Source organism: Telmatherina bonti, assembly GCF_933228915.1.
Source record: "Telmatherina bonti genome assembly, chromosome: 14".
Lineage (NCBI taxonomy): Eukaryota > Metazoa > Chordata > Actinopteri > Atheriniformes > Telmatherinidae > Telmatherina > Telmatherina bonti.
In genome coordinates, this window is record NC_136612.1 from 38,041,793 (window position 1) to 38,051,843 (window position 10,051).

Below are 10,051 nucleotides of genomic sequence, written 5' to 3' on the forward strand. Positions count from 1 at the left end.
TTTCTTAATGTCACTACGCAGGTTCATGGCGCGCCGTGGGAAACTGTATGAGCTGTGGTCTGATCGAGGCACCAATTTCAGAGGCGGCCACAACGAACTGCAAGGCGCCTTTGAGAACATGGCCCCCAAGCTGCAAGAACAGCTAGTAAGCCAGACCATCAACTTTAACTTCAATCCTCCACACTCGCCTCACTTCGGGGGAGCATGGGAAAAGGAAAACAGGTCAGTCAAGTCAGTCTTACAGGTCGTCCTGAAAGACCAGAGGAAAAGGAAGAGGAAGTCCTCCTAACAGCTCTCATAGAAGTTGAAGGCATCCTCATCTCGAAACCTCTTGGTTACGCCTCCGCTGATGTGGCCGACCTGGACCCTATTACCCCTAACCTATTGTTGATGGGGCGGCGGGACACTACATTACCTCAGGCAGTGTATGGCCCTCATGAAGCCTTGTCCAACAGGAGATGGAAAAATAGGCAAGTGATCAGCGACCACTTCTGGAAACACTTTGTCCAGGACTACCTTCCAGGGCTCCAGCTGAGACAGAAATGGAGGGAATGTGCTGATAATACTGCTGTAGGACACATCATGATGATCGTGGACTCCAACCTTCCCAGAGGACTGTGGCCTGTTGGAACCATCACCAACGTTTTCCCAGGGACAGATGGTGTTGTTCAAGCTGCAGAGCTCAAGGTTAAAGACAGTAACAGACAGACTACACCCGTCCTGTAACCAAACTGGTGGAGCTCCCTGAAATGCCTGACCACTCAGATGGGGCTTCTTCAACTTAGTGGACTTTTCATGAGTGTATTTGCCGTCAAATACAGAGGCGACTGTTCAAAGTCTGTGCTCTTGCAGAGACTCCATTACCCATAGTGTATTCTTGTAATTCTGCTTGTCTGCTGGACTGGAAACTTTGCTGGTTGTGCTATTGTGAAACTTTGTTGGTTGTGCTGTTTGGCTGTGAGCTTGTCGTTTGCAGAGTCTGCTAAGGTTGAGAGATTGTTGGCACCCTCATCTTGTGTTACCTGGAATCCTTAGTGAGGATAACCACATATATACTCATTTACACCCCCATACACATATATAGATATGCAGGCCACTAACAACCTGTTTCATCAACGCTTGTACCACCTTGCTGAGCCTTCAGTAAATTGATCTGCACTGCACTGCTGGAGTCTGCCTGTTCCTTCTGACCGAGGACGATTCAGCTGACGCACGGTTGAATGTCACACATACATCTTCTAACAGTAATGACGGCCAGTTGGAGAGATGTGAACTCAGCCCTTTGCGGTGTAATCTTCCCTCTGAATCCTTCCTGCCATCTTCCAGAAGTGGTTGGCGCTATTAAGGGCAGGAACACAGATCCCTGACTGAAGGAAAAACTCATTTATTGATCTCTATTGCCACACCTGTGTGACCCCGCCCACTCCAAGAATCTGGTCAAAACCAAGAGGCAGACTTCCTGTGGGATGGACATTAAAACAGAACGGGGCTGACGGAAAACCACTGGGTGTGACTAACCCGAACCTAAGTTTCAGGCCACATGTGGTGGAAAAGCTAACTGGGTCTGAACTGGAACCAGAAACCCCACCCCCCCACCCCATGTCAGTGAAAACAAGTTCTACATACCTGTTTGACAGTCTGGGACCAGCAGGTAGCGCTAACTCCTCAGGATGGATAGAACCCAGTGAGCATGCTGGTTGGACCCACAAGGAGCTGATCCGTCAGTGCAAACTGTGGGTCGGCTGGTTCTTATCTGGATCGGGTGGTCTCTGTTTAAATCTGGAACAGGATTCAGAACCAAAGACGCCAAGAGCCAAACTTCTGTTTTTTACTCATGTTTTACTTTTATTACATTTTGTAGGAATGACATAATCAATATTAGATTTGTACACAGTGAGCAATCTGGATCGGGGTCTGAAGGGGTTCTGAGAGGGTCGGACTCCTTGTGCCAACTTTGGTCCCAATGATCCTGAAATCCGCCCCCCCCCCAAAAAAAATCACCTGAACGTCAGATTATCATCAGCAACAAACTGCCTGCAGCGAGCCGATCAATCGGTTCTCGTCAATACCAACATCCAGAGCTGGCCACCGCTCGCAGAACACCAGGAAACCAGACCCGATGATCCTGATCCATGTGAGGTTTTTGTTTTCAGCATCGTCACGGCAACAGTGAAACCAGTCAGATCTGATCATCAGGACTGATCGGACCGGTTCCGGATGAGGAACGGACTACTCAATGGGGCTTTGCAGACCTGGTCCTGAATGCCTGATCAGACTGGTTCCAGATGAGGAATCCACGAATCGATGGGGCTTTGCAGACCTGGTCCGATCGGACCAGTTCCAGACCAGGAACGGGATTATGTACTCCCTGTACACCCGGTAAATGGAGCCGTTTATGTACACGGCGGTGCGACGTGGACTTAGGGCTTGGCGACAGATTTGACCGCAGGCGAAGGGAAATGAGCGAAACTATCCTTCCTGGTGACTGTAAACTGGGTGTGATGGTGAAACTGGTTTTTACGGTTCCCCTCTAATCATTTTCCCCATTCTCGAGCCCATTTCCATACACAGAAAAGTGATCTCTGCAGGGATGGGATTGTTCCCAGGGTCATGAAAACTGACTAATCTGATTATGCCTGATCAGATAGTGATCATCACAATCTGATAGCTGGGAGTAATCAGACTACTGTAACCAGATCATCCACATCTGAAATGAGACAGTCTAGTCTACATTTTCCTGTTAACTGTTTTACTCTCTGGTTGTTTTGGCTGATGTACAGATCTTTGTCTCAACTTTGGTTGTTTTAAAAGGCTTTATAAATAAAGTTATTACCTTTCTTTCTGAATACAGTAACTTCCTGTTATCAAAATATCTAGTCATGACTGAACATGGTGGCTCCCAGCCTTATCAGCATTAGTAGCTAACCCAGGAGCTAACAAACGGCTTCGTTTGTACTCCGACTTCAGATTATTCCCAGTCATCAGATTATTCCGAGCTATCAGACTATTCTCAGCTATCAGAATATTCCCATTCATCAGATTATTTCCAGCTATCAGATTATTCCCAACTATTAGATTATTCCCAGTCATATTATTCCCAGTCATCAGATTCCGAGCTGTCACACTATTCCCAGCTAACAGATTATTTCCAATCAGATTATTCCAAGATATTAGATTATTCCCAGTTGTCAGATTCCCAGTCGTGAAATTATTCTCAATCATCAGATTATTCCCATACATTAGAATACTCCGAGCTATCAGATTATTCCCATTCATCAGATTATTTCCAGCTATCAGATTATTCCTAACTATTAGATTATTCCCAATCATATTATTTCCAGTCATCAGATTATTCCCAGTCATCAGATTATTCCGAGCTGTGACACTATTCCCAGCTAACAGATTATTTCCAATCATATTATTCCAAGATATTAGATTATTCCCAGTTGTCAGATTCCCAGTCGTGAAATTATTCTCAATCATCAGATTATTCCCAGTCATTAGAATACTCCGAGCTATCAGATTATTCCCAGATATCAGACTATTCCCAGCCATCAGACTATTCCCAGTCAGATTATTCCCAGATATCACATTATTCCCGGCTATCAGATTAAGGCAGTTATACAAACTGACCAAGTGTTTTAATTTGATCCTTATTTTATGTGTGAATAAACATCAGTTTTCTTTCGGTATTTTGTTGCGTGAACGCGTTGGGATTACACCTGTAACCAGCGGTCCAGCCTGTTCATTCCTCCGTTATTAAAGGCGAGATGAAAAGCTGGACGAGGCACTTTGACTCATGTTCCGAAAGGAAAATTAATTTTTCTTTAAACAGGAAAATTGAGGGAAGATTTTTACTTTTAAACCAAAATATTTATTGTATGTCAACTCGTTCCTGTTAACTAATTTACATCATGGTTTCAATTATTTATCTGAAATCTTGGCGAGATTTAATTTTCTACTTCTATCGCCCAGGCCGACAGGGTCAGGGCCGGTACCCGCCTGCCCCGACCAAGTAGTGGTTCCCACTGGGTCAGGATCCATATGGTCCAGACCTGATTGGATTAGAGTTGGTATCGCCCAGCCTCAATGGGTAGTGGAACAAAGTCCGGATATTCCAGCCTGGACTGGGTCATGGTCGATCTCACCAAATCACGACTGGGCCAAGGTACCTCTCGCTGAGTTCTAATCGGTAGTGGTTCCTGGTGATGCCTGACCAGGTAAAAGCCCATACAGCCCCAACCAGGTCAAGAACCCCATCACCGGGTCAAGTCCGTACATTCTGGTACTGACAGGTTTTAGGATCTGGATTGCCCAGCCCGACCCAGTCAGGGTTACGTCTGGTCCTGACCCGGTCAGGGCCTGTACTCGCTCAGTCCTGGCTGGAACAATGATGGAATGTCCTGGTCTTGACTGGGTCAGAGTCCATTCCAAGCAGCCCTGACGCTTGGAATGGTTGTGGGTGGTTTTGACCCGGTCATGACTGGGTCAGGGTGGTTTTGACCCAGTCGTGACTGGGTCAGGGTGGTTTTGACCCAGTCTTGACTGGGTCAGGGTGAACCTGGTCTCCACTGGGTGAAATTGGTTCTGACCCGGTCGAGACCCCTTTTGGGAGCTGCTGGCAGACGAAGTAAAAAACTGCAGGTAGAAAAACAAAGTTCAGATTTGGTCGCTGGAACATTTGTGCTTGTGTCTTATAAGATCTGCAAAAATAAGTTCTGGTTCTGTTGGGTCAGTCCAGTTGAAGGATTATCTACAGACAGTTTCTGAGACGCACGCACGCACGCACACACGCACACACGCACACACGCAGTTGCATAAATCGGCCCGTCCACGCTGCGCACAGATAAAATGTAAAAGAGCACAAAAGGTATGAAAATGTAAAAAGTCATAAAGAAAACTTTGATATAATATTTATAAAAAGAGGAATAATACTTTGTTTCTCTGGGAGGTTAAAGGTCACAGCAGCTCTTAGCTGCTGTCGCTGCCCACAGCGCTGCTGCCGCCGTCGCTGCTGGTGCTGGCCGTGTCCGCCCGCTCGCGTTTGTGGATTTGCTCGTGTGCTTTGAGGTGGCCCGACTGGCTAAAAGTTTTGCCACACTGGGGGCAGGCGTACGGCCGCTCGCCCGTGTGGATCTGCTGGTGTGCCTTCAGGTGGCCGAGGCGGCCGAAGCTCTTGCCACACTGCGTGCAGCCAAACGGCCGCTCGCCCGTGTGGATTTTCTCGTGGGTTTTTAGGACGCCAGAGTTGCTGAAAGTCTTTCCACACTGCGAGCAGGTGAAGGGCTTCTCACCGGTGTGGATCTGGATGTGGTTGCGATAGCTGGTCTCCTTGGTGAAGCTCTTGCCACAATGCTGGCAGCAGAACGGTCGCTCGCCCGTGTGGCTTAGCTGGTGCGCCTTCAGCTCCTTGGATTGGCCGAAGCTCTTTCCGCAAGTGCTGCAGATGAAGGGGCGCTCGCCGGTGTGCAGACGCTGGTGCGAGCGCAGGTCGTCGGCCTTGGTGAAGCCTTTGGGGCAGTGAGCGCAGACGTAGGGCTTCTGACCTGTGTGGATGAGTTGGTGGCGTTTGAGGTTCCCCGCCTGGCCGAAGCTCTTGCCGCACTGGGAGCAGGTGTACGGCCGCTCTCCGGTGTGGATGCGCTGGTGGGTTTTCAGGTTTCCCAGCGTGCTGAAGTTCTTCCCACACTGAGCGCAGGAGAACGGCTTCTCCCCTTGCATGTTTCGGGGCTTCCTCACCGTCGGGTTCTGCGTTTTCGTCACGACCGCCAGACTCCTCCCACCCGTTCCCACTGCCTCCGCCGAGGCCTTGCCCTCCTCTGCAGACTGCAGCTCGTACAGAGCCCCTCCTCCAAACTCAGGGTCCAGTTTGCCAATGCCGTCCATGAGCAAGGCATCGGGCCGCAGCTTGTTGAGCTCGGTGCGGAGCTCGGCCATGTGGATGGACTCCAGGCCGTTGTGCTGCAGATGGGGGGGCATGCCGTTGGACTCGGCGTACTCGGACTTGAGTGAGCTGAGCTCGGTGTAGTAACACTGCAGGTCCACGTGGTGGTCGGACTTGATGTACTCCAGAGTGTCCGAGACCTGGAACGCAAAAAAACAGCTGAGGTCTACTTCCTGGTTCTGACCAGACACCACTAACCAGGGTCATTATAGATCCATGAAAACAAAGATTATTGATTACATATCGATGGGAGGACGTCGGCGTGTTCAATAACATCGCGTCCATCAAGAATCCAACCAGAAGGACAGACAGTCCCACAAAAACCACCTGTAACCAAGCAACCAGGGCCACGGCTAGCTACACCCTCTCCAAAGCTAAGTAACCACGACCAGTTATAGTGACACGCCCCCATTTCTCTTAATCGAGTCCCACCACGATAGATAAACGCAGCCCGCCGGCATGCGCTGCGATTGGATGGAAGATAAGGGGCGGTTCTGTTTGTGAAGAGAAATGATGGTGGGTCGGTACGGAGACCAAGAGTTCAGGGTGTTCCCTCCACCATCCACCATCATGAAATCACTTCCTTCAATGACCCCAATAACCCCTAATAAAATGTTTGAGTCAGCTAAGAGAGTTTTACTTGTAGTATTATTACCATTATTCCCGCTACAATAAATGCTATTTTTACGACTACTGATAATAATAATAATGGTAGTAACGTTATTGTTGTCCTTCTGGCTTTCCCCTCTCCAGGTGTCGCCGCAGCATATCAAAAGCATCCATCCCCATTCGCTCAGCCGCGTAGACGCCGCTGTAACACCGCGCTGACACAGCCACGCCGACACGGCCATGCAGCTCCGACTGTGGCATTTAGAATGACAGCGTGGTGACGCCACACCGCCGCCACTCCGTATGCGGCATTCCAAATGGAATTTGGAATAGCAGCGTGGTGACGCTGCGCCACCGCCGCTCCGACTGCGGCATTTGGAATGACAGCGTGCTGACGCCACGCCACCGCCGCCCACGCCGCTCCGACTGCGGCATTTGGAATGACAGCGTGGTGACACCGCGCCACCGCCGCTCCAACTGCGGCATTTGGAATGACAGTGTGTTGACGTCGCGCCACCGCCGCCCACGCCACTCCGACTGCAGCATTTGGAATGACAGCGTGTTGACGTCGCGCCACCGCCGCCCACGCCACTCCGACTGTGGCATTTGGAATGACAGCGTGGTGACGCTGCGCCACCGCCGCTCCGACTGCGGCATTTGGAATGACAGCGTGTTGACATCATGCCACCGCCGCCCACGCCACTCCGACTGTGGCATTTGGAATGACAGCGTGGTGACGAGCAGCAGAAACCCGTCGTGTGTGTTGTGCGTTCAGGCCCGGAATCGGCATCGCTGACGAAGTTACCTGGGAGATGTAGTCGAACACAGAGCTGGGCTCATAGTGCGACTTGTAGTCCAGCTCCGACACGTCGCCGGGATGGAAGGCGTCCAGGTGGTGGTTGCCATGGTGACCGTGATGCTCGGACTTGATGTAGTCCAGGCCGCTGATCTCCATTTTGATCTGGTCCCGGCCCAGCTCGGCAGTGGACAGCGGCTGGATCTCGGACAGGTCCACGGTGTGGATGGGCTCCAGGTCCCCGTCCTCCGGCTCGCTCTTCACACACGGCAGCATCACCAGCGGCTCGGCGATCTCCGCCGCCAGCGAGCTCAGCGTGGGGGTGGGACAGTCCGAGGACAGGAGGGCCAGGCTGTCCGTCGGGGCGGACCCTGCGCCACAGTCCGCCTCCAGCGGCGGCGAGCCACAGTCCGGCGGAAGGCCGAGTCTCAAACACTCGGCCTCCAAGTCCGTCATGGCGGAGCGGCGCTAGCTCTCCTCGCAGTCCACCGTTTTACTCCTCAGCTCCCCCCTGCTGCTGCCGCGGTGGTCCCAAGGGCCGGGGGGGCCGCAGGGGTCCCTGGGATCCTCCACCTGGTATCCAACGGCAACGGAGACGTCAGCAGCCACACCCGACTGGAACCAGCCTGCAGAACCAGAACCAAAACATCAGACCAGGACCTGGAACATCAGACCAGGACCTGGAACATCAGACCCACGTGCGCTGACAGAGTTCTCCGTTTCTGTGCGCGCGCCTGACAAAAGGCGGTTAAATTCACGTGCAGCTGCGTGCTCGCGCGGCGGTGACCGTTACCTGTCCTCGCTTAACCTGAAGTCGCCACGCACGCTCCACTTCAGTGCTTGCTGTCCCCGGAGGATGCGTGACGGCACTACTTTCAGTGTTGGCGGAGAGAGAGGTGCTGGTGGCCGCGGAAGGACACGCTCTCGCGCAGCCTTCGTGCCGCGGCAGGCTGCCATGTCGGTGCTAGCAGCTAGCAGCAGAAGCCAGTGGCCATCTTGTTTATGGCAGACCTCTGCAGCCGCTAAGCTAACTAGCGGCGCGAGCTGCAGCCTGCATGGGGAGGTTAGAGAGGCAGCCGCGGGGGGAGCAGCCTCCGCGGTCCTGGTCGCTTTTACTGCCTTTTAACAGGTCGCCTGCGCGCAGCGGGGAGCGGCTGACAGCCCCACACAAAAGGGCCGAGGCGGAGAGTCTGTGCGGCGGCAGACAGCTACGGTGTGTCCGGTAGCACCGGGTAAAGGCGGCGGAGAGCCGCCGTGACGAAGCCCGAGTAAACGGCCTGTAGCACCGGGTAAAGGCGGTGGAGAGCCGCCGTGACGAAGCCGGGCAGACGGCCGGTAGCACCGGGTAAAGGCGGCGGAGAGCCGCCGTGACGAAGCCAGAGCAGACGGCCGGTAGCACCGGGTAAAGGCGGCGGAGAGCCGCCGTGACGAAGCCTGAGCAGACGGCCGGTAGCACCGGGTAAAGGCGGCGGAGAGCCGCCGTGACGAAGCCAGAGCAGACGGCTAGTAGCACCGGGGTGGTACCTGCGGGGGGTCCGGTTCATGGCTGGCTGCTGTCCGCCTCGGTTCGGCTCCGCTGCCCGTCACTTGTAGATAACTCCGCCGGAGCCGCCACGTCCACCTCGGCACAACACCCGCCGCCTCTCCTCCTCCCCTCTTTCACTGATTCCGCTCCTCCCTCCCCACCTCCTCTCCTTCCTCACCTCCTCCAGTCTTTCACTGATTCCGCTCCTCCCTCCTCACCTCCTCCAGTCTTTCACTGATTCCGCTCCTCCCTCCTCACCTCCTCCAGTCTTTCACTGATTCCGCTCCTCCCTCCCCACCTCCTCTCCTTCCTCACCTCCTTTCCTCCTCCCCTCTTTCACTGATTCCGCTCCTCCCTCCCCACCTCCTCCAGTCTTTCACTGATTCCGCTCCTCACCTCCTCTCCTCCCTCCCTCGTGCACATACTCGTACCCGTTCAGGCGGGTACCCAGGTAACCATGACAACGGTGGGAGGAGGTGGGCACAGCAGCCCGTGCGCGCGCAGAGCGGATCCGCGCTCGCGCTCACCTTTTGATCTCGGCACTTTTATTACTGCACGCGCCGATTAGCTGATATGAATGAATGAATGAATGAGCAGCGGCACGCGCCCTGCAGAGCAGGGTCAGCGCGGGCTCGAGGCAATTAACACGTCATCACGCCGAGAACAAAAGCAGCCGTGAAAAATGAAGGTGCGCGAGGAGAAAGGCCTGTTTTAAAAATAATAAAGTTGAAATAATTTGAATGAAATGTGTGAAGCATCTCGCCTCGTGCAGTCATGTCCTCGCGCAATATCTGGCCTGCACGAGCTCATCATGCAGCCTGCACGTCGGAGTGCCAGGAATGACGCGAGCCAAACGGGACATCTGTGACGTCATTATCCCAAATAAATCGTCATACAAAGTGACGTGGAAAACAAACAACACAATCCTGTGTTGTGTTCACATCCGGAAATGTCGGAACAAAAACTTGTGGTCAGACAGAAATTCACATGTCCACCAGACCAAACGTATAACACCAGTTTTACCTTATTCTATTCTATTCTATTCTATTCTATTCTATTCTATTCTACAATCATGTAGCATACGCTTTTATCCAAAGCAACGTCCATATGAGTGAGAACAACACAATCAATCAGTAGAGGACATCGTAGGAAGGTCCGGGTGGACTGTCCAGTTGGA

At 52.7% G+C, this 10,051-nt stretch overlaps 1 protein-coding gene across 1 annotated transcript; it reads right to left on the minus strand.

Moving 5' to 3' along the window:
• Positions 1 to 1,884: 1,884 nt before the first annotated feature.
• LOC306764969 (uncharacterized protein) lies at positions 1,885 to 9,012 on the minus strand. Its single transcript, XM_079252279.1, has 3 exons — positions 8,874 to 9,012; positions 7,359 to 7,975; positions 1,885 to 6,084 (listed from the first exon to the last, which is right to left on the minus strand). The coding sequence occupies exons 2-3, from the start codon at positions 7,803 to 7,805 to the stop codon at positions 4,972 to 4,974; spliced, it is 1,560 nt and encodes a 519-aa protein (XP_079108405.1). The 5' UTR covers positions 7,806 to 7,975; positions 8,874 to 9,012; the 3' UTR covers positions 1,885 to 4,971.
• Positions 9,013 to 10,051: the final 1,039 nt, after the last annotated feature.